At 34.0% G+C, this 23,516-nt stretch overlaps 10 protein-coding genes across 10 annotated transcripts; 4 read left to right on the top strand and 6 right to left on the bottom strand.

The window, feature by feature from the left end:
* Positions 1–31: 31 nt before the first annotated feature.
* BX664DRAFT_368376 (uncharacterized protein) lies at positions 32–1,152 on the bottom strand (the record flags this gene model as incomplete). The annotated part of the gene is made up of 2 exons (XM_051548589.1): positions 32–951; positions 1,026–1,152. The coding sequence occupies 2 exons, from the start codon at positions 1,150–1,152 to the stop codon at positions 32–34; spliced, it is 1,047 nt and encodes a 348-aa protein (XP_051405026.1).
* Positions 1,153–1,493: 341 nt separating this feature from the next.
* BX664DRAFT_321274 (uncharacterized protein) lies at positions 1,494–2,061 on the bottom strand. Its single transcript, XM_051543271.1, has one exon. It carries the CDS (start codon positions 1,898–1,900, stop codon positions 1,541–1,543), a length of 360 nt encoding a protein of 119 aa, XP_051405025.1. The 5' UTR covers positions 1,901–2,061; the 3' UTR covers positions 1,494–1,540.
* On the bottom strand, positions 2,062–2,868 carry BX664DRAFT_321270 (PDZ-binding protein). The gene is made up of 4 exons (XM_051543270.1): positions 2,752–2,868; positions 2,587–2,647; positions 2,385–2,458; positions 2,062–2,293 (listed from the first exon to the last, which is right to left on the bottom strand). The coding sequence occupies exons 1-4, from the start codon at positions 2,834–2,836 to the stop codon at positions 2,211–2,213; spliced, it is 303 nt and encodes a 100-aa protein (XP_051405024.1). The 5' UTR covers positions 2,837–2,868; the 3' UTR covers positions 2,062–2,210.
* Positions 2,869–3,892: 1,024 nt separating this feature from the next.
* On the top strand, positions 3,893–4,594 carry BX664DRAFT_321269 (uncharacterized protein). The gene is made up of 2 exons (XM_051543269.1): positions 3,893–3,965; positions 4,071–4,594. The coding sequence occupies exon 2, from the start codon at positions 4,140–4,142 to the stop codon at positions 4,506–4,508; it is 369 nt and encodes a 122-aa protein (XP_051405023.1). The 5' UTR covers positions 3,893–3,965; positions 4,071–4,139; the 3' UTR covers positions 4,509–4,594.
* Positions 4,595–6,024: 1,430 nt separating this feature from the next.
* Positions 6,025–7,984, top strand: BX664DRAFT_321266 (mitogen-activated protein kinase). The gene is made up of 9 exons (XM_051543268.1): positions 6,025–6,200; positions 6,328–6,454; positions 6,543–6,598; positions 6,700–6,889; positions 6,957–7,241; positions 7,311–7,389; positions 7,461–7,549; positions 7,606–7,705; positions 7,770–7,984. The coding sequence occupies exons 1-9, from the start codon at positions 6,091–6,093 to the stop codon at positions 7,796–7,798; spliced, it is 1,065 nt and encodes a 354-aa protein (XP_051405022.1). The 5' UTR covers positions 6,025–6,090; the 3' UTR covers positions 7,799–7,984.
* Positions 7,985–8,268: 284 nt separating this feature from the next.
* Positions 8,269–10,409, bottom strand: BX664DRAFT_321264 (uncharacterized protein). The gene is made up of 8 exons (XM_051543267.1): positions 9,918–10,409; positions 9,727–9,813; positions 9,554–9,633; positions 9,309–9,483; positions 9,107–9,225; positions 8,918–9,036; positions 8,727–8,850; positions 8,269–8,641 (listed from the first exon to the last, which is right to left on the bottom strand). Exons 1-8 carry the CDS (start codon positions 10,245–10,247, stop codon positions 8,425–8,427), a joined length of 1,251 nt encoding a protein of 416 aa, XP_051405021.1. The 5' UTR covers positions 10,248–10,409; the 3' UTR covers positions 8,269–8,424.
* Positions 10,410–10,419: 10 nt separating this feature from the next.
* BX664DRAFT_381993 (uncharacterized protein) lies at positions 10,420–13,321 on the bottom strand. Its single transcript, XM_051549010.1, has 3 exons — positions 12,580–13,321; positions 11,939–12,500; positions 10,420–11,855 (listed from the first exon to the last, which is right to left on the bottom strand). The coding sequence occupies exons 1-3, from the start codon at positions 13,198–13,200 to the stop codon at positions 10,531–10,533; spliced, it is 2,508 nt and encodes an 835-aa protein (XP_051405020.1). The 5' UTR covers positions 13,201–13,321; the 3' UTR covers positions 10,420–10,530.
* A 1,633-nt stretch (positions 13,322–14,954) lies between these two features.
* Positions 14,955–18,117, top strand: BX664DRAFT_272683 (uncharacterized protein). The gene is made up of 3 exons (XM_051541191.1): positions 14,955–15,106; positions 15,185–16,562; positions 17,170–18,117. Exons 1-3 carry the CDS (start codon positions 15,003–15,005, stop codon positions 17,971–17,973), a joined length of 2,286 nt encoding a protein of 761 aa, XP_051405019.1. The 5' UTR covers positions 14,955–15,002; the 3' UTR covers positions 17,974–18,117.
* A 213-nt stretch (positions 18,118–18,330) lies between these two features.
* On the top strand, positions 18,331–19,191 carry BX664DRAFT_321259 (uncharacterized protein). Its single transcript, XM_051543266.1, has one exon. It carries the CDS (start codon positions 18,388–18,390, stop codon positions 19,138–19,140), a length of 753 nt encoding a protein of 250 aa, XP_051405018.1. The 5' UTR covers positions 18,331–18,387; the 3' UTR covers positions 19,141–19,191.
* Positions 19,192–19,352: 161 nt separating this feature from the next.
* BX664DRAFT_354861 (uncharacterized protein) lies at positions 19,353–22,982 on the bottom strand. The gene is made up of 5 exons (XM_051547766.1): positions 22,489–22,982; positions 21,976–22,263; positions 21,818–21,914; positions 21,593–21,724; positions 19,353–21,501 (listed from the first exon to the last, which is right to left on the bottom strand). Exons 1-5 carry the CDS (start codon positions 22,786–22,788, stop codon positions 19,460–19,462), a joined length of 2,859 nt encoding a protein of 952 aa, XP_051405017.1. The 5' UTR covers positions 22,789–22,982; the 3' UTR covers positions 19,353–19,459.
* Between the last annotated feature and the right edge of the window lie 534 nt (positions 22,983–23,516).

The raw sequence follows: 23,516 nt of genomic DNA, 5'->3' as shown, positions 1-23,516 counted from the left end.
TTTCTTTGTTGATATATGTTTTATTATGTAATCAATTAGTATCATCTCGAACCAAGTTGATTTTGATTTTACGATCTTGGGAAAGAACGGAAGGGAAATGGATATTGAGAGGAGAAGTAAGGTGCCCAAAATCAAAGTCTTCAACCAGGCTAGATATCATGGAATCCGTTGGATAGTGATTGTTATCTTGTATCGAGGGCGATGTGGTGTCTTTGTAGGGTTGACGTGCATGATGGAATAATTTTTCCATGGAATAATTAAAATCCAAGCCATCTTGGCGACTCATCTGTCCCAATGATGATACAGTGTTGTTTTCAGTACGTAGACTTCCTAATGCTGTATTCGTTCTTATCGGTGATGATGGGTGATCCATCATGATGATTGATGTTGGATGACGAGGTAACATGGACGGACGTGATAGATTATTTTGATCATCATCCTCATTATCATCCTGATGATGACTTTTTTTTCGTGTACATAAGCCAAGAGGGGGCTGTTCCTCTTCTTCTGGTGGTTGTCTTTGTTGTTGGATACGCCATACAAAGATCCCTCCTGTGATACCCGCAATCATTAAGACACCTCCAACACTAATCAGAGCCGTGCCCACTTTACCTAAACCTGGACTTTCTTCTTCTTCTTCTTCTTCTTCTTCTCCAAAAGCTTCATCATTCCCAAAGCCAACTGTTCCATCAATGGCATCCACTGGTTGGAATGATGAATGACCAGATGGATCATCACCCATTGAAGGAGGAATATAATTGGGCTGTGTAGGACGATCTGTGTTGTCCTTTTTTTTCTTTGCCAGTCGAGCTTCATGAATGGCACCATCTGTCAAATCATCATTGGTTTCATTCCGAGGATCGTTTCCATAGTGATAGGTGGATGATTCTCTAGGTGAAGCTTTCTGAGATAAGATCCGTGATAATGGTGCTGATGATGTTGGTGTCGCGACTTTTTTTTTTTTTTTTTTTAAAAAAAAAAAATAAAATCAGAATAAAAGTGGAGTGGATCTTACACATGATTACCTAATGAAACATGATTGTCTTCATCATCGGATGAATCCTCATCATTTGAAGTTGCTCTCACATACAAAAAACAAAGGAAGAACCATAATAGGAGATAAAGTTTTGATTGTTTCCTCCACATCATCATTATCGTTCCCCAAAAAAAAGTCTTTGATTTGATAAAAGAAAAAAAGAAAAAAAACTAGATTTACGGATTATTTTTCCTTTTGAGACTTTATGACATGATACAATCATACTATCCTCTTTTTTTTAAAATATTGGAAAAAGCACCAATGTTCTTTAAAATAAACTTTAAACAACAAAAAAATATATATTTTCTTTTCTAATAACCTCGTTTAAAACCTAAGTGTTTCTCTCTTCAGATCACTTTTCAATAATTATTTTGAATATCCGGCCTTTTTTAATTTCCTTTCTTTTCTTTTCTCTTCTTTTCTTTTTTCTTTTCTTTTCTTTTCTTTTCTTTTTTTTTTTTTTTTTGAACAACGATGGCTACCACTTGTCCCAGCGTACCAGCATTAAAAGATCGAAAGCAACGTTTGAATGAATTGAAACATCGTCTTTCTAATTACAAGACAAAGCATCAATGGGTGGTAAGTATAACCAAGCCAATGAAGACACAATGCACTAAATTTACTTTTTTTTTTGATTGATTCAGTTGAAAAAGGAACAAGAAATGGAAAGAATAGAACACGAAGAAAGAGAAAGGAAACGTCAGGAAAAGGAAAATGAAGAAAAGTTGGAAAAAGAACGAGAAGCATTGTACAAAGAACTTCAACAACAACAGCAACAAGAACAAGCAGCAAGGACAGCAGCATTCTCGTCTCATCCCATACAAGCACCACAGCAGCAGCAACAGAATGTAGTTCCCTTTTCATCAGCACCCAATTCTTTTGCTAAGATATCGGAACAAGAGGCTATTGCTTGGTTACGACAGCAATGGTAGACCGTCAATCTTGTGTTTTTTTTTCTCACTGTTATTTTAGCTAGTTTATTACTTCCTAATCACCATGTAATAGACATTGTATTTGTGTGTAGATAGATTTTATTTGTAGTTTTATAACAATAAAAATTGTATGTATATATTTATTTATTTGAACTGTACAAAAGAGAACTATGATATAATGAATTGGGATGTAAAGAAAATATGCAACAAGGGAACCTAACTACTAAAGATTGAGATGTTCTTCACTTGGCAGATTGCTTGTAGCTACTTGTATCCAAGATCTGTTTCCCACAAATTGCGCAAATACCTTTCTTGTAGCTACAAGCTATTACATTTGAAATAAAAGATGTCAATATCAAAAGTGAGCTCCCACTAACCTATTTTCTTTGTATTTATAATTCTTTTTCTTTGTTTACCTTGACAGTAATGCGCCTTCTCTTGATGAACCTTGGATTTACATAGTTTACACTTGGCTTCATAGGGATTGAATCTATGAATATTAAAAAAAAAGTGGTTAGTAAAAGGGAAAAAAAAAATAAAGCTTTGCCACCATTCAACATAAAGTTTAAAACGGAAACTGGTAATCAATATCTTCTCATTTATCATCCGTTCACTTGCCTTATTTTCGCCGACTTTGATAACAATTTGTTTTGGTTGATCTTTCGACCTTCTTGACCAGCTAGATAAAATCAGTATATACAAACAAAAAAAAAAAGTTGAAAGATCAGTTGAGGTCATGAGAAAAATCAATCTATATATATATATATATATATTTTTTTTTACCTTTCACATTCTTAGCACCTTCTTTCCACTTATCAGGGGCTGCTAATAAGGTGCCAACCTTCTTTTCACATTTCTTGCAAACCATAATACGTGTGTAGATATGATATATAAAAAAAAAAAAAAGAAAGAGTAAGAAAAAGGAAGGTTAGAATCAACGTTTAGCTGCGGCATTTTAAATCCCCCCCCCCTTTGTGCGCGCTTTTGTGTTTTTTAATTTTTTTTCTTTCTTTTTCTTTTCTCCATCCACTTTTTTTTCCACATTGGGTGCCCTTTTTGCTTGTGCGATCTTGTCATGGTGGATTTTATTGGATTTGGAGGGTTTTGAAAAAGGGATTTACAAAATTCATTGGGAAACCCTTTCATTTTGGATGTAGGATTTAGTACAGGTAAATAACAAAAATATTTTATACCTTTTTTTTTTTTATGAATTTCTTGGTCTGGATTTATTTTATTGGCAACGTGAATGAAAAACTGATTGGAAGACAAGTTTCCTTTTGGTTGGGAATGGCAGCTTATTGTTAGGAACTTGGTGGTGGACGAAGGCTTCTGGTTAGTACTATGTTACATACAGTTGAATGTATAGTAGTGATAGTTTTATGAAAATATGTTATTCCCTCTTTTTTTTGTAGCTTTAGTTTTAGTATTACATGTATATATAGATCATCATATGGTTTATTTATTTATTATTATAAAATCATCATTATTATTACTGCTACTACTATTATTGCTTTTAAATTGGATCATCATTGAGCATTGATTGTATTATTCTCCTTTCCATTCTGTATTCATAGTGAAAAAAAAAAAAAAAAAAAGAGAGAGAGAGAGAGAGAGAGAAAGTTAGGCAGAATCTTTTGATCCACATTGAAGAAGGGGGAGAACAAGAAGATATTTACATTTATGTGCAGACAAAGATCAATTGAATGTGGAAGATTCATAAATATGTCTAAAGTAAATCATCGGCTCTGTTTACATGAGTCTAAACCAAACAAAGTTTAACTAATCTTTTCCTTTTTTTTCATATTACACTTTTTGAGCCAATCATATTGCTTCTCATTTTTTTTTTTTTGGTGCCAAACTTCAAGGAGGTTTTTTTTTTTTTTTGAAACCCGCCAAAGACGAAAAAAAAAGAAAAGATCACACTCTTCTTTATTTTCTTTCTTGTACTTCTAATTTTAAAACTTCTATTACACACCTCATGTTTTTTTGTTTTACTTGTAAGTTACCTTTTTTTTTTTAAAAAAAAAATAAGACAAACAATAAAAGTTTGATACATTGAAACTGTATGTAGAAAGACTAATCATGTTCTCCTTCTTTTATAGTTGGCGTAGAAAGGTTCAAACGAAAATCAAGTGGCCACGTATGGACTTGTCCCAATTGTTCAGCAAGAGATGTTTATTTGGTCAAGAACAATGATTGTTTTACGTTCTGTTTTATTCCCATTATACCTTGTGGTGGCACGAAACAATACTATGAATGCTTCACCTGTGGTCGAGTCAATGTTTATCAACCTCCATACTAAGAATTCTATGGATTTCTTTTTTTTTTTTTTAGTTACGTTATTAGTACCAACAATAATATATCTTTTTTATCATCCAATAGTTATTATCTCTCTCACTCCTTCCTTGTGTCTACATATGTTTGTTGTCTTTTTAGCTCACACTTTTGTACTCATAGCATATAGTCTCCTCCCTTTTTTTTATCCTTCTTCCCATCTATTTTATTCTTATTATCGTTATTTATTCATCACATCAAATTAATAAAATCAAACTATAGTATATATCCATGACTATCAATCAATCATCACTATTACCAAATAATAGACATTTTAGTGATTGATCCGCCTAACTACCCGGTTGACTTAATATCCATTGGAGACTTTATAAAGAATTGCCAAGATGTCTTATATTGAGCTCCGCAAAGCGGCATTAAAAAAAAAGCTTATAGGTGATTTGATAAAGACGTGACAGGATGCTATTGTAATAGCCGTACGCTTCTTTCTAGTATCTAGAATGAAATACAAAAGAAATACTCTCCGTGATTTCCCTTCTTCCCCTGCCTCTTTTTTTTTTTTTTTTAATATACAAGTATAGAGAAAATAAAAAAAAGATCGCCTGACGTGATGAAGCGCTGGATGATAGATACTTCCAGTGAAGCTATGTTAGTAACATATACGCGTTAAAAGTATAAATCAAACCTCTCATCATTCATTAGTGTTATTCAGCCACCATTTATTATCACATATTATCCATCATCTATCATTAACATAGTAATCCAGAATCAAACATTGATGACGCACGAGAGTGGGGTAGGAATCCATGCTGCTGACACACAAACTTACTATACTAGATAGAATATTGTAGCATAATAGTAGTATCTTTGCATCCTACTATGATCAATGTACCATATAATGGAATAAATTAAATATTAATATGAGGAGATTTAAATAAGACATCCGTTTATCTTTTTTTTCCGTTTTGAGCAATGAATAGGTAACAATAGGGGAGAAGGAAAAAAAAAAAAGATAAAATCATAAATATAGAAACCTCCTTTTTTTTTTTTTTTTTTTTTCTGTATGGCAATATAATTTTTCTCTCTCTCTCACTCCTTCTCTCTTTTATTATATGACAGAATTGTTTTGCTTATACGCATGATCATCATTCAATCATTCACTCAGCTCAGCTTTGTTGGACAAACCTTGCATTCCTATTTTTATCATCAGCTGTCAAATAAGGGCAAATAAATGGAGCACATTACCCCTTCTATTTTTCTTTATTCACAAACCGAGGACCCTTTTCAAAAATGTGACCTTCTTTTTTTTTTTTTTTTTTGTCAAGATAAATTTATGATGATCTCTATTGGATGGTGTATCAAAGCTGTATATGGCATAGTGTATTAGAAACAACATCAATGTCCTGTGTCCAAAATGGGAAGACGAAGGAGGAGTGGTCACTGAGTTTCAACGTGCAATAAAGAACATACTTAGTGAGTTGGTTACTCTAAATTTTTCATTTTTTTTTTTTTTTTTAGTTTCTTATATAAGGAGGGAATCTTTCAATACGTAGTTATTGTAATAGAATAGAATTTTTATTATCAAAAATATCTTCTTAAAAAAAAAAAAAAGGAAAGGAAAGGGAGTCAAAGATCAAATTGTAGGTTATAGTGAGAAACACAAGAGTCAACAATAAAGAACTCCGCTTGTGTTGCCTTTTGTGTGCTATCAATAAGGAGGGGGGTGGACTTTTTTTTTATTTTTCTCTCTTTCTGTTCTATCTTATTTCTTTGTTTTCTTTCATCCTTTTTATTTTTTATTCCTGTGAAGACATTTCTCATTGACATATTATGGCTGCAAGTCGAAGAGAAGAAATAGTGGCTCGTCTGGAACACTTCAATGCTGGAGATCAATATGAAATTGTTGATGTTGTAGGTGAAGGTGCTTATGGTGTTGTTTGGTAAGCATTCTTTTATATATATATATATAGATTCTCCCTGTTTTTACTTATCGTTATCATTTTCATCTCTTTTTCCATCTCTCAACGTATGTTTGGTGTTCCTCTTTTTTTTTTTGCCTTTCTGTAGCTCGGCCATCCACAAACCTACTGGTCAAACTGTTGCCATCAAACGTATCATGCCTTTCGACCATGCCATGTTTTGTCTTCGAACTCTTCGAGAAATCAAACTATTGAAGTATTTCAATCATGAAAATGTAAGTAGAACTGAACAGTAATGGAACAAGAGTTTTTTTTTTTTTTTAAAAAAAAATTCATCAACTATCTCCAAATATATACATATAGATTATATCTATTCTTGATATCGTCAAACCAAGATCATATGAAGAATTTACAGAAGTGTAAGTAATGAGGATAATATGAGGTTTTTTTTTTTATTATTGTATAAAAAAAAGGGGGTTGATCGACATTGATTTTTTTTTTCATTTTATCACTTTTATAGATACCTTATTCAAGAACTCATGGAAACAGATATGCATCGTGTCATTCGAACTCAAGATTTATCTGATGATCATTGCCAATATTTCACTTATCAAACTTTGCGTGCTCTCAAAGCTATGCATTCTGCCAATGTACTTCATCGTGATTTGAAACCAAGTAACCTACTATTGAACGCCAATTGTGATCTAAAGGTATGTAAATCAAAATAAAAGGGAGAAAACAATAGATTCAAATAATTTATCTTTTATTTTTTTTAAGATCTGTGATCTTGGGTTAGCACGATCATCCAACTCGGCGGATGAAAACAGTGGATTTATGACTGAATATGTAGCAACACGATGGTATCGTGCACCTGAAATCATGTTGACATTCAAGGAATATACAAAAGCTATTGATGTTTGGTCTGTGGGTTGTATTCTTGCGGAAATGCTCAGTGGCAAACCTCTTTTCCCTGGTCGTGATTATCATCATCAACTAACTTTGATCTTGGACGTTCTAGGAACTCCTACAATGGACGACTTTTATGGTATCAAAAGTAGAAGGGTAAAAAAAAAAAAAAAAGACTTGGTGATGATCAATTCAACTCACTATTTTTTTTTTCTTTTTCAATAGGCACGAGATTATATTCGAAGTTTACCATTCAAGAGACGAATTCCATTTGCAAGACTCTTCCCCAATGCAAATCCATTAGGTATGACAGATATATAGATGGAACAGTCTTCTAACAAGTTCATTTTCTCTCTTTCTTTTTTCTTATGATAGCCATTGATTTGTTAGAACGTTTATTGACATTCAATCCTGCCAAACGATTTACAGTAGAAGAAGCATTAAAACATCCTTACTTGGAACCAGTAATTGAAAAAAAGGGTGATCAAATTCATTGTCTCATCTCTTCTTTATTATATAGTACCATGATCCTGATGACGAACCTGATGCTCCTGCCATTCATGAAAGCTTTTTTGATTTTGACAAGTATAAGGATCAACTCACCAAAGAAGAATTGAAACGTAAGTATTAGAACGGAGAGAGTTGGTTCAAATGGATAAGAACTAACTCTATACATTTTGATAGATATGTTATATCAAGAAATCACCCAATGAAACCAAGAAAAGTATATCTTTTTTTTTTGTCACATCCTATCCCCTTGTTTTCTAGTTTTATTCATACTCTACCACCTTCTTTATTTTTTTTTTTTTATTTTATACCTTTGTCATTATCTGATTTCAAATTTGAATTTATATGAAATAAAACATTCTGATATTTTGTTGGAGGTTTTCGAAATCAAATGATTTTTGTTTCTTCTTCAAGCTTAATGTGGAAAAATAGCTTTCTGTTGGTCGAAAAAAGAGACACAATTTATCGATGAATCTTAAAAGACAATTACCCATCTATATAAAAGACACAAAGAGAGATCATCTTCTTTATTTTCTTTTTAAGTACCATCTGTCATCATCGATCATGCAAAAGATTGGTGACTCTCCTGCCCCATAAATGAGTATATTTGATGAGAAACCTTATGGCGATATTTTTATTTATTGGATGAGGAATATATAGATAATTTATTGTTAGTAAATAACGGATGAATGATCTTGACCAAGCGAAACTTTTACGAATGAGATTCAAAGTCAAAATAAGGGGTGAAATATGAGTAATATCAAACATTTTATTGTAATAAGGGAATATAGAAAGGAGGGGTATGATATAAATATACAAAGGACAAACTAGATTAATTTGAGTAAAAGGAAGCTATTTTTCGTTTACTTGAATTGTACCGGTTTCGTTCCTCCATCGTAATCAGATTCTTGATTTTCATCTTCAGTAAAGCTAATCTTGTTTTTGTTGCCCCTTGGGGTACTTCGTATTTCAAATCTTCCAAGGTGACAGACAATTCGATAGAGTTAATATAGGTGATCACATCGGTACGAATCTTATCTGACATACTACTAAACGAGTGGGATAAAAAGAAGTGTTAAACATGTTAGCATTTTATGTAAATAACCATAAAACTCTCTTTGTTGCTAAACTTACTCTATATCTGACAGTAATTTCTCCAATTCGTCAAGAGTAGGAGAATCAATAGCACCGTATTCCAATCGATCCGTAATCAGTTTTGTTCGACACATCGTTTGGATACTATACTTTGGATCTTTGACTAACCAAAAAAAAAAAAAAAGTCAATGAGTACGTATCATATCTTAATATATATATTTATTACTTACCATTTCCAGATGTCAAGTAGCCTATTGTTGGAAGAAATGAGATAGTTGGATCAGCTACGGGGTCTTCTTCACATAGGCGAATACCAAGATTAACTGCAGGTGCATAATGAAGTAACGTACTAAAAAGGAATGACAAGATGATGATATTAGATCAAAAAAAAAATATGAGAAATGTTATGACAAACCTACCAAAGTAATTCAGGGTCTCCAACTACTTTTTCAGCAGTATCAGTCACGATTTGTTGGATTTTCAATTCGCAGATTTGTTTGTCTTCCTTGTTATCACATGTTTGAATCTCGGTGAGTACCTGATTTAACCAAAAAAAAAAAAAAAAAAAAAAGATAAGCTAATCTTCTTGCGATGATTGTCATAGTTTTTTTTTTTCTTTACTTCCAAATAGGCCTTGATGATATATCTATCCATTGGATTCAAATTGTAAGCTGCTGTCAATTGATTCTTTGCCTCTATAAGAAGTTGATCTGTTTTTTGTTGTTTCCATTCATCATATAAGATCATTGCAAATAACTTGATTGCCATCGGGTCATTCCCATACAATTGGGTATCACTAAGAAAACGAAAATATAAATATATGAGTAAAATGTCAAATCGTTTTGTCTTGATCTTCTTTCACTTACCTTCCTAACTGTTCTTGAACTGGTATAAATCCTTCGTCATCTAATAAGTGAATGATATATTCCTTTAAACTTTCAATATTCTAATACAAAAAAAAAAAAAAAAAGAAAAGACAATTCAGTTAGACCATTGTCTTCAAATTCAATCGATCTATTTTTTTTTTTTTTTTTTTTACCTTGGGATACCTGATCCCAACCATGGTCCGTTTTAAAAAGGTGGTCAACTCTTCAGGTTGACAATGTCGAATGATATCTTCACCAACCTATCAGCATAAAAAAAAAAAAAGAGAGGGAGGTATGTTCGTTGAATATCGCTACATCCTTTTTTTTTTTTGTTGTTTATTTCTTTTTATCAAGTGAGACTTACATTCCAATACATTAAAGGTGAATACTTGCAAGTTTCGACCAAAGCAGCCAAGAGGGTCAGACTAGATCGATAGTCACGATGCTTCAATAAAAGTAACAATCGTTGACGTGCTCGTTGCATAATGGCAGAAAACCCAATGGTAGGAATACGACGTACAATATCTGGGTCGAAAGCAGTATGATCCAAAATACTAGGATAACTCTTCTTCTTGCTACTACTTGTCACATTGTTCGTGTTGGTAAGATCGATTGTCATTTGAGGATGAAGAGCGTTCTCAGGGACGGTAGAGATAGAAAGATGACTGAGTTGTGGATCAATTGTGGCTGGCATTGCTGTTGTAGATAGAATGGATCAATGCAGTCGATCACACAAGTGAAAGAGACGAAAGAAAGAATGTAAGAAAAGAAGTTATAAATAAAAAAAAAAATTGTAAGGCGGGAATTGAAATATGAGATTTTTTTTTTTATGTTAGATTTATGTACAAAAAAAAAAAAAAGACAAAAAAAAGGAGGGGGAAAACATTGTTTATCGTACAAATAAAATAAAAATAAAAATAAAGTATGTATATAAATATAATGGTAACAAAAGTATGTATATATATATAATATGTATTTCAATCATGATCCATCAAATACGGGTCATGTGTTGAGGATGGTTGTTGGGAAGTTGTAGATGCTTGTTGATGATACATGCTTTGCTGTAACGAAGAACTATTGGTATTATTACTATTATTGTTGTTTCCGTTGGATAATGCTGCTGCCATCTGTGTTGCTCGTTGTAATAATAGTAGTTGTTGAATTTGTTCAGATGTAAGAGATAATAAAGGTGACTGTTGTTGCTGATGATGTGAAGTATCCATGCCACCTGAATGCTGTTGCTGTGCTGCCAATATTCCCATAAGTGATAAATTGGGCGCACTTCCAACTGTTGGTAAAATTTCTCTTGGTTGTTGTTGTTGTTGTTGTTGAGAATTAGGTAAAATCACTCTAGGAGTATGATTCGTTATTGATGATTGTTGAAGTTGTTGTTGTTGTTGTTGCTGTCGCAGTAAAGTATCACGGAATCCACTATTATTTGAAGATTGATGATCGGGTAATGATCCAGAAATCATCATTGCAGGAGGTGTGTTTGATAATGAAGGCGAAGATGTGGATGGTTTTTCATTTTTCTTTGTATTCATCGAATGTCGTCGTTGTCGTTTATTCAAAGTTTGATCACTAAATCGAGTCTGTGCAAAGGTAATAGGCCGAGTAACAATTGGTGTTGTTTGTTGTGATGTGGAGATCATAGAGGTTGTTGAGGAAGGAGTGGATGTAGTTATTGGTGTATTTGAATTAGGAGCTGATCTGGCGATAGAACTTGCCGCTGACGTTGGGGGTGCCATGGTGATTGGTGTCATTCCCTTGTCTCCAAATCCACCTGAAGATATACTGATCATACCCGTTCCACTTGATCGTTTACCTATCACGCCCATAGTTGATCCATTTGTTGGTCCTTTGGAGCCAGTAGTCGACGATAAAAATGAAGCTGATGATTTCCCTTTGACGCCACGCCCACCATTATTACTATTCGATTGAGTGTTGCCGATGGTGCCAGTATTATTATTATTATTATTATTACCAAGCGAGGATCCAGTAGTTCCAGTCGTACTACCGCTTCGGTTTCGTTTCTTGATGACATCTGTTTTCAGACTAAGGGGACGTACTACACCATGTAACTTCAAAAACAAACCACATGCATTGCAAAGAGGATGTCCTTCGGGATCTCGTCGCCATAGAGGTGTCGTAGTTGTTTTGCAGTTGGTACAAGATGTAATAGTTGATGATGATGCATTAGTAGTATCCTTTTTTGAAGCCGAGTCATCCGTTTTTGTCTCTGTCGAAGGTGATGTGGAATTTATATTGTCATTTTCACCAGTTGCTGCACTGTTTGATGTATCTAAAAAAAAAAAAAAAAAAAAAAGGTAAATAAACAAATAAGCATACCCCCTTTATTTATTTGTTTATTTTTTTTTTTGTTACCTGAAGAAGAAGAGGTTGATCGAGTGTCAGTTGGAGTCACTGGTAGATGTGTGTTAAGAAGTACAGGTGAAGTATCATTATTGTTAGGAATAATTTGTTGTTGTTGTTGTTGCTGTTGTTGTTGTTGAGGTTGATTAGCATACATATGAAGTAAGGCTTCAAAACTGAGAGATCCAGGATGAATAGTAGATTTGTCAAAAGAGGCAGGCAAAAGATTTTGTTCATGTGAACCTGTAGCAGAAGGTTGCTGCAAGACGGTATAACCCAAACGAGGAAATAATGCTGGTTGATGTTGAGATGATTGATGATGTTGTTGACTGTGATTAAATCCTATTGATTGATGATGATGATGAAGTTGCTGTTGAGTCGTGGGAACAGAATGACTTGAAAAGGTCATGCCCTCATGCGGAACATAAGATGATGATGATGATGGTTGGAATGACATTCTAAAATCTTCTTCATTGTCTTCATCCATATCAGAATCGGTTGGTAAATCTACGGGAATTGTGATGCTATTGGTGCCATTACCACATGTTTGAGGGAATAATCCTGTACCGCCAGACTACATAAATATTTATAATATAAATATATATAAATATATATATATATAATATATAATATATATATTTTTTTTTACTTACCTCGTTACTATAAAAGTTTGTATCAGATTCATGAGAAGGTGATAAAGGTGAAGAAGCTCGTGCTGATCCATAAACAAGTACATTTTTGTTGAGTTGAGAAGCTTTTGATCGTGGAGGAGGAGTACGTCTAAAAACTGGTCCACCACCCATAAAATCGATTGTATAAGGAGGTGCTGAGGAAGAAAGCATAGTAGTGGTATCGTCAGGAGCAGGTGGTGATGAAGAAGATATATTATCAATATTTGTATCATCCATATCAGTGTCTTCTTGTTCCGATTTGACTTTTTCAGTAGCTTCTTTCTTTTTTAACGTCATTGCCATCATACGCCATGTAAGGTTTTCCAAACGTGAACCATTAGGTAATGTATCTTTTGCTTTTGTGTATAATCGCCATACAGATGTCGCTAAAGGGTCTTTTTTACTTGCTGTATCACTATCTGTATCGTCAGTATCTGAATCGTCCATATGGGTATTTGGTTTTGGTTTTCGTGGAGGAAATAAAGAATCTGAAAGAAGTGCTGCTGCAACTGAAGGTGGTGAAGTTAAAGTTGATGTTTTGAGATCTATTTTCTTGTCGTTTTTACTATTGCCTTTTCTCTTTTCGGTTGATTGATCGTTCATTTCGTTCCAAAAAAATAAACCGCGAATAAAACTGATAAAAGAGGAAAGGGGAAGAAAAAGAAAAAAGAAAAAAAGGAAGAATTGAAAAAAAAGAAAGTGAAAAAAAAACAAGAAAAAGGGTATAAACGGAAACTTGCTGGGTTTCAACTTTTTTTTTTTATTTTATTTTTTCTTGTCCCCAAAAAAAAAAAAGGAAACCATCATCCCAACCTATATAATAAAATAACATCAAAAATGACATAGAAAAAAGTCATCCATTTTTTTTTTTAAGATGAAATGTAATACAAAAAAAAAAAAAAGAGCTTGATGACGATGGTTGTTTTTTAAAAAAGGAAACTGGAATCATCGTCATCGATTACCCTTTCCTCCAATCACATGGAATCCTCGTTCAACTCTAAAACGACATTCTTTTTCCCTTTTGTTATACTAAAAAAGGGAATTGTCTAAACCAATTGACCAATCATATCAAAGAAAATATCCCTATCGGATATTCAATTTTCCTCCAATCTTTCTTCTTCTTCCTCGTATAAACCTATCATCATTCTCTTATTTACACTTTATTCAAATAATAAATGACGGATATTCAAAAATAAGATGTTGCAAAAATAGGAAATAAAAATATCGTAAGGATAGAAAAATAGATGACAAGAAGAAAAAAATGGAAAGTATAGTCGCATAATCCAAATTTAATACAAGGAGAAGAAAAAGAAGAAAAAGAGTGACAGTAGTTTCATTGAGTATAAGAGATTTTTGAGTAACAGAATATATATATATATATATATATATGTATATATTTAGTCAACATATCCATTTTTTTTATATTTATTTATTTTACCTTACCTGTATTAAATACATCCTCATGAAGAGGTGATAACATATGTTCATATGTTGCTGTTTACAGTTTGATTATTTACTTTTGAATTGGAAACACCAAGGGAGATTTCATAAAGAAAAAGAAGAAACTGATTAACATACTGTATCATCATCATCAATCATCATCATCAATCATCATCACCATCATCATCATCATCATCATCATCATCAATCAATCAATCAATGTGTTTTGACATACGCTAGAAAAGTGGTAATGCTACATCCATTTTGGGATATTTTATTTTATAACATCACGAAACTATTTTCTCATGATCCCACAAGGAACTTTGAAAACACTCGTATATCCATTTAAAAAGAAGTGACATCAAACCTTAAAATGATCTTAAAATAATAAAACTATATAGGAATTCTATATATATATATATATATATTATTTAAATACTTAAGACATATATATATATATATATATTTCATATCAAGTGATGTTACCATTTGATCCAGTCACAGATATTCGTACCCCTCTTTCTGGAATCCATCCCTTCGGTTTGTCAATTGGGAATCCCCCATAAAAAAAAAAAAAAAAAGAGTGAGATGTATGTCGGTCATTAAAAGTAGTTTGTAAAAATGGCATGAATCCATGGAAATTATGGATTTGTGAACTAGATCAATCATTTAAGATTTTGGATTACATGTAAGATAATTTTTATAACATTTCATCAAAATATTGATTATATTGTGTATTTATTAATGATTATTCTATATAGACATAATTTACTTAGGACAAAAAGGTATATCTACCTAGAAAAGGTAAGGTCACACTTTTTTGATTCGTAAAAAAAAAGAGGACGACAAGAGCCTAAGCTGTCTGGGTTCCATTTTTTTTTGGGTTCATTTTTCTTTCTTTTTTTTTTTTTTTCTTTGTATCCTTTCTTTCCCTCCTTTTTTATTTATTTTCTTTATCAAATTATATGGATCGACTACCAGACGAAATCATTCTTCGTATTATTTATTTTATTGCAACTAGTGAATGGCAACTATTAGAGTTAGAAAAAGTATCCAAGAAAATACAATGGTAAAAAAAAAAAAAAGATTTTTTTTTATCTGAAGCAATCTTTCAAATATATCTAATATATATATATGTTTTATATAGTATTATACAAGACCAAACTCTTTGGTATCAACTCTTTCAACAACATTATAAAACTTGGGGTCGTCATGTATCTTATACTTCTCGACGAAATATAATGGACTGGAAATCTTTTGTTATTCACCTCGCCAAACAAAAACAACGTAACCGTTCATTCACCTTTGATTTTGTATCTGATAATCATTGTATTGAACCACCCATTAACAGAAAACGAAAACTTCATGAATTAGCTCGCTCTACTTCTTCTCCTTCACCACCATCCTATAAAAATCTTTCTCGACATCAAGATACCCCTTTGGATAACTCTACTTTTTCTTCTTCTTCTTCCATACCTACATCTGAACCTTCGTTTGATCGTCAATCACTACGATACATGCTTAATCGTAATACACCCATGCCATTTCGTATTCAGGATCCGCTGGTAGTGGATATCAATCGTATGACTCGCACTGGAATTGTGGCCACTGGAAAACATCGAAAATCAACCTTGCGCAGCAATCATTATACAAGACGTTCCGAACACAAAATTTTATTCTGGGAATATCCTTCATGGCGTCTGGTACGAGAATTGGAAATTACTTTTATGCCTCCTGATATCACTTGTCAAGTGGTTGGTGTACAATCTATTTTGATTAAATCCCCTGATAACACTACCCCTCAACGTGTACGGTTCTTTGCCCTGGCGATTGGAAAACCGGCTGAATTGCATGGACATATGCATATGAATGATCTGGATGATCCTGATGGAAATGATGATCGTGTGGACTTGTGGCAAGCAATATTAATCTATCGTTTATTCGACAATGGTGTTACTCAATGTTTGGCTCATTTACCTTTAGATGGACGTTTTATGGGAAGAGAAGTCTTTTTCTTTTCCGATTATTCTTGGACTTTTGGTGATGATATGACTTTTACTGACCCACGACGGAAGATGAAAGATTGGTTACAAATAGTAGCTCCTGAACATACTGATTTTGATCCTCATTATACTCTGTTTATGTTGGCTATTGGTCCCACTTATCCTGAAGCTGATGGTTGTGGCAAACTCATTCAATTTGATCTTCGTGGGCATGCTAATGTCTTGGATCCTTCTTTAACACCTATGACGATGAACCCAACTTTACAACGCATTATACCTACTAGATATGGATCTGTACCTCGACAACAATCTTTGGACGAAACGATGGCAGATTTCAGTTCACCACCACCTTCAGCTAAAATCATCCATACTGTTTATTTAGGATCTCATGTTAGCTGTATGATCCATTTCAGATACCCAACACATTTGAATCATTTGATTTGCAAAGGAAGTTACGAAAGCAATGAATTATCTATTTACGATTGGCGTTTTGGTATCAAAGTTGGTACTTTACCATGGAAAGTCGAACAAGATCAAGGATTACAACGACAGCAACAACGACAGCAACAACAACAGCGACAACAACAGCAACAGCAACAACAACAGCAACAACAGCGACAACAAGAACAACGACAACAAGAACAACAACAACAACAACAACAACAACAACAACAACAACAACAGCAACAACAGCAACAACAACAACAGCAACAACAGCAACAACAACATCAACAAGATCAACAGCAGCAACGAATAAATCGACGTCGCTTGTTACGTCGATCTCAAATTGTACATGCGCTAAATCCTCCTCCACCACCGCCGCCGCCTACACGACTGGATGAATTAAATCAAATACCATTACAAGCGGAAGAGCCCATGTTGGATGACACTTTACATCTTCCTGATAATATGGTAAAAAAAAAAAAAAAAAAAAAAAAAAAAAAAAAAAAAGAGATGTCAATTTTCACTCACATTATTTATGAATCATTGTATATAGAATCAAAACCCTGAAATTGGGCAACTTATGGCAAGATTGGCACAAACAGCTTCAAGGGTGGTATCGGTAAACGGTAACGATATTGATTTATTGGATATGGAAGAAGAAGAAGAAGGAGAAGAAGAAGAAGAGGAAGAAGAATTTGAACTACAATTTGAAGTTCGACCTTGGGGATTGGAATCGACTATGGTACTACCATCTTATTGGGATCAACAAGCAACTAGCAATGAAGATTTAGCACATCGAGGATTTCGACTTATTGCGGTGGGAGATAATCGAATGAATCGTTTGGAAATCAAGGTATGGGATATTTCATTTTTATTACGGCAAGAATGGGATCCTTTATGTCATGATCATGTTTTGGAGGATTGGACATCAACGACAAATATTGAAGATTGGTACAAGAGAATCGAATGGACGAAATTTTTCCCTTGGTGGCGACGTGGTAATGGACAACTCTGGCACTTGGGGTTACGTATGGTACATGAACGAGTACAATCAGAAGAAGGACGATACATCTCTTCAGTCATACCTTTTGAGTTAAGGCGTTTGATGAAACAAGAACCTGGATTACAACGATTGGCAAGTACAATTCAGTGGCCATTTTCACCTCCCAAACCTAGTATGCTTCTGGCACATGCTTTTGATAAACCAGCGAATGGAATGGATGATGTGATGACAGTCAAATATACAGCATACAACGTACTTTATACCTCCTTGTTTTTACTGACCGAAGATGGCAAGGTGACGGTAATGGATATTGAAACTGGACAAGTGACAGGGACCATTGACAATGTGGCTGCTATGGCGATGACAAATGGACAAATGGATAGGACAAGATCTGGTAGAATTCGTGGTATTGATGTGAATGTGGTGGCTGGTCGTGAAATAGTTGTAACAAGTCGTGAAGGTTTACTCCGTAGTGTGATGTCTTAGACATCTATCTATCTTAATACTATATATACATCTATTTTATTGATCTTTTTTACTTGTAGTCATACCTTCTGTGTTTTTATTGTATACATTTTTTTTTAAAAAAAAAAAATCAAATGAAAATAAAAATATCCATTTTTTGTATCTTGTTTATTATATCAGTAAAGGAAAAAAGAAAAGATCGTTTGATATCTTTAGATAGTATGATGATATTGGTAGTATGATGATGAGCGGGTGGATATTCTTGTTCCAGTTTGGAGCCAACTTGATGTGCATTGAGGAGCTTGAAAAAACCAGACAAATGTCCCCACAGTGTTCCTACTTTTTTTTTTTTTTTTTTTTTTTTTTACATTAGTTCAAAAAAGTCGTACATTATCTTATTCCTCCCTTCTCTTATTACCTTTTTTTCATATAACAATGTCATCCACGGACACAAACTCTTCATCACGAAACATTATCTACAAAGTATATGGTATAGCGAACAAAGTACAAGCGATAACAGCGATCGGGTTTTCGACGTTTGCAGTGATTCATGGTTTACAAATAGCGGCTGGAGCGGTGGGAGGTGTGGAAGCGGCAGACCAAGCACTTCTTCTTGCACGACCCATCTATCAAGATGCTCATCTTGAAGGATATATGGTAACGGGAAGTGTGGCAGCTCATTTATTGGCGGGCTTAACAAAATCAAGTCTGGACTATTGTTATTTGAACAACAACAAGAAGAACAACAAGGCAACTGGCTATTATCATGGCATCACCGGTCAATTATTGATTCCTTTATCAGTGGGACATTATATCTTGACGCGTAGGATGCCTATACAGACCATGGGTGATTCGGCATTTGTGGATTTTGGTATTGTTGGATGGGGACTTCAAAATAAACCATGGGTAACTTGGACTTGGCATGTGGCATTGATTGGTGTTGGCGTGTATCATATGGTAGGTGGTGCTCCATTGGCTTTCCGACGGACATTCGGTGGTAAAACAACTTCCAAGAAAGAACAACTGGATGATAAGAAGGGTAGCATGGTGAAATTTATTCCTTTGGTTATTGGCATCAGTACCGTGCTGGTGGCTGGCTTGGTGGCAACAAGTCGATTGGACAAGATACCTTTACGCCGTGAATATCAAGCTATTTACAATCGTTTATTACCTGGATGGATCATTTAGTTTAGATTTTTATTTTTATCTTCAATAAAATATATATTTATTGATTTGGAATCAAGTAGTGGATAATGTGTTAATGACGATAATACTAATATGTATGATCATATCGATAAACGAAGACTGTGATGATTGATTGATGATGATAAGATTTATTGTAGTGTATTGATGGAAATAAAAATACTACACAAAAAAAAAAAAAAAAAAGAATGCGCACACAGCGAAACAAAAAAAAAATCTAATGTACAAACAAGGATAATAGCAATAAAAAGAAAAAAGTAGAAGGACAAATAATAAGAATTCTAAAAAAAAAAAAAAAGAAGAACTAGGCTAAAGTATCATTCACCGAACTAGAAAGAGGGGTAGTACCAGTCACTGAAGAGGACGAAAAGTTCAATACATTGCTGATCCAACCAGTAGCCAGTTTGTATACTTTTGTCGAACCTTTAATCTTAACAAATCGAAGAGCTACTACATGAGGCGATATATCAGGTTCACCAGTTGTCGATGATTTGTTGCTATTTGGAATAGAATAAGCCTCCATGGTAAACATCGCGATACCGTCCTTATTCTGAGCCTTTTCATCATCGTCTTCATCATCATCAATATTCAAAGGTTGCTGCTGTGTGGGTGGGTTGAGTTGTCCAAATGTAGCCGTTGTAGCACCACTACCATTTGCACCACCTGTAGTTGTCTGACTGGGACCACCGATGGGCATGGATGAATGCAAATGAAGAGATTGAGATGACCAAGGCCATTGTTGAAAGGGTGCTGAAAGTCGTTTCATATGCCGACTCCATCGACTTGTGTTGCTACCATTGCTGATTCGATCCATTGTACTGCTTCTTGATGTATATGTTGAACTGCCACCATAAGATGGTTGTTGTTGTTGTTGTTGTGATGATGTAGTAGATGATGCATCCTGAACCAAATTGGGTGATGATGTCGCAGTTTTCAGTCCATGCTTTGATCTCTTTTTTGTCATTTTGTCAAGTTCAGACTTGTGCCGAGCTCCACTGTCCCGCCAACCTTGTAACCATTTGCCCTTCCTTCGCTGTGATGATTCCTTTTGTTGTTGTTGTTGCTGCTGCTGTTGTTGTTGTTGTTGTTGTTGTTGTTGTTGTTGTTGTTGTTGTTGTTGTTGTTGTTGTTGTTGTTGTTGTTGTTGTTGTTGTTGTTGTTGTTGTTGTTGTTGTTGTTGTTGTTGTTGTTGTTGTTGTTGTTGTTGTTGTTGTTGTTGTTGTTGTTGTTGTAGCTGTTGTTGCTGTTCTCTCTGTTGCTGATCCTCCATGGTATAATTTCGTAAAGTCAACACACATGTAAGCTTGGTTTTCGATTCATGTTGATAAGTAACACCCAAAAGTTGACATGCAGATTGTACTAATAAGATCAATTCACATTCATCTTGCTGTTGAGAAAGATCATCATAGAGTGGTTGAAGACTGAATCGACCTGTTTTTGCTGATCCAGAAGCGGAATTTGTTGGTGGAAGGGTTGGCGTTGACAAACTGTTACTAGCAGAAATGGATGAACCTGAAGAGAAAGAAGACAAGACAGTAGCTGAAGATGATCCACGAGAAGTGTTTTGAATTGTATAATAGTTGATATGTTCCTTGGGTCGGGTATATAGACTTGCCAGACTAAGAGTAGAAGTTGTTTTCTTTAGTCGAGAGGAGAATCCACCAGGTGAACCAGTGTCAGGTTTGGTACCAGCCGCTGATGAAAGAAAATTGCTACTGATATTGTTGCTACTATAGGCTGCAGAGGAAAGTGTCAAGATAGATTCAGGTCGTTTCAGTTTTTGGAAGAATTGATGTATTGGAGAATGACCATTGGGTGGTTGAGAGATTGGAGTCAATTGTAGTTGGGAAAGCACCATCTTGACTTCGGCCAATAATTCCGCACGTAGTAATTCTTGTGTTTGAGCATTGTCATCCATATGTGGTGAATAACCACCATTTCCAGTAAAATAAATAGAAGAGTTGATTGGGTGATATATAACAGTTTTCTTGATATGATGACCAGAATTTTTTTCTTCTTCCATATCTTTCAAACATTGTCGTTTCGATCGTTCTCGTTCCATTCGATGTCGTACAGATTCATCCAATTCAGTCGGTACCCCATTGATCAAGAGAGGTTCGTTACTATTGAATCCACCATAATAACCTGAACTTTTCTCAAGAAAGAGATCATCTAATCGACCATTGTCATTCAACCAGGGATCATCCTTTAATGCTACCCGAAGTGCGATTCGTTGTCGTCGATCTACCGATAAACACTTTTGTATGGTTTGTTGTAATTCTTCACTAAAATGTGTTGGCATAGGATAATTTCCATGTATAACATCTTTTCGTAATTCCCCAAAAGCTAAATTATAAATAGAAAATAAAAAGAGGATTGGCTTAGTAAAAAATTATATCTTTTTTTTTTAACTCTGATATCATCTTTTATGGCTTACTACGAGCATGAGAGAATGGTTCGAATCCAGAGGTCATTCGAAACAAAGTAACACCAAGACACCAACAATCGACTTCTGGACCAATATATTTTTGTTCGCAAATGATTTCAGGACTATAGTATAACATGGAGCCTAAAAAAAAAAAAAAAAAAAGATAAGAAAAGAGTATGAGAAAAATAAGCACCTTTGGAGCACAGACCAAGTCATAACGTGACCTAAACGTACCACACATTGTTCGCAATCGCTGCAAACCAAAACGATTTCCCAACCCAAAGTCGGCTAATTTCACTTGACCATTGGTTTTCAATAAAACATTCGGTGCCTATAAACGATATTCATTAGTGAATAATAATAACAATAAAAAAAAAACTTTTATTATTTACCTTTAGATCACGATGTACGACCCAACGACTATGACAATAATCCACAGCTGCTACCATTTGTCGAAATATCAAACGAGCTTCATCTTCATGTAATAATCCATGTCGTTTTTGTAAATGTTCATCTAAATTAAATCCAGGAACATATTCCATTATCAAGTATAACGAGTCGGCTGTTTCCACAGTTTCATACAGGTGAACCACATTAGGATGATCTAATGCTTCCATTAATCGAATTTCCCTTACAAGTCTTGACATGACTCGATATTCATGAACTCTTTTGTCAATGACCTATATGATGAGAATAATAATAAGGTTAATTGATTGCATAACAAGTGATCATGAATAATTTATTCTATCATATCCTTTTTGATCAACTTTGATCATTCCCACTGACCTATCCCCCTATATTCATCCACTCATTCCCCCCGTCACTCCTTCGATTTCATACTTCTTTCTCCAACTCTCCCTTAAAAGTCAAGATAATCAATGAAAATATAATTTTTTTTTTTGTACCTTGATAGCAAATTGTTCACCAGTAAGATAATGTCTCGCCAACATAACTTTACTAAACTTGCCATGACCCAAAGGACGATCAAAGAGATAATCACCAATACCAGCCAATAAATAATCAGGACTAGGAGCTATTTCTTTTGTTTTCTTCTTCTTGTCATCTTGTTTAGATTGTTGTTGAGGTGATCGCGTAATATCATTGTCAGTAGATGGAGGAGTAGGTAAATCAACTGATTTCGTCCGAGAAGTACGTTTTTGTTGCCATTTTGCTTTTAGTTGATGAGTCACTGACCTAAAAGGCATGATATAATGAGAATGGTTCAAATAAAAGGTATAAAAAAAATGAAGAAGGTATACAAAGTTTGTTGTTGGGGACAGGGAATAATGATGAAGAGGGAATCAAGTATAAAATGGTAAGAAACAAAAGGAGGGAGAAGGGGTATCAAAAAATAAAAATAAATAAATAAAAAGAAGAAAAAACAAGTAACAAAAAAAAAAAAAAAGAAAAAAAGAAAAAAAGGAAAAAAGAAAGAAAGAAAAAAAAAGAATAAGGAAAAATAAAGGGGGGAGTTTATATATATTTTGAGTAACAAATTTTAGACAACGGTAATGTCAATCAACTAAATATTATTGAAGTCAAAAAAAAAAAAAAAAGAAAAGAAAAGATCATCATCGCCACCTAAATCAACTACCTATTTTTCTCCTTACCATTTAAAATCATCTCCTTGTTACTTCTGTTTTGTCATTTAGAACAAGGAGAAAGAAAAAGAGAGAGATCAACTTTACAAAATAAACATGTGATAGAAGTCAATACTAGGATATCTTCTTTTTTTTTTTTAGCTTTGGATTCGACCATCAAGGGAACACAAAGCTTCTTTTTTCTTTTTTTTTTTTTATTGTAATACAAGAAAGAAGGAGAGTGAGAGAGAAAGAGAGAGAAGGAGTGAGATAAAAATAAAAGAGTGTAGACAGCAACATATACAAAAAGATAACTACTATGAAAAATAAAATTAAAATAAGATCAAAATAAA

Source organism: Halteromyces radiatus, assembly GCF_025201355.1.
Source record: "Halteromyces radiatus strain CBS 162.75 chromosome Unknown BX664scaffold_1, whole genome shotgun sequence".
In the NCBI taxonomy this organism is placed as follows: Eukaryota; Fungi; Mucoromycota; class Mucoromycetes; order Mucorales; family Cunninghamellaceae; genus Halteromyces; species Halteromyces radiatus.
This window is presented reverse-complemented; position numbering and strand designations above follow the sequence as displayed.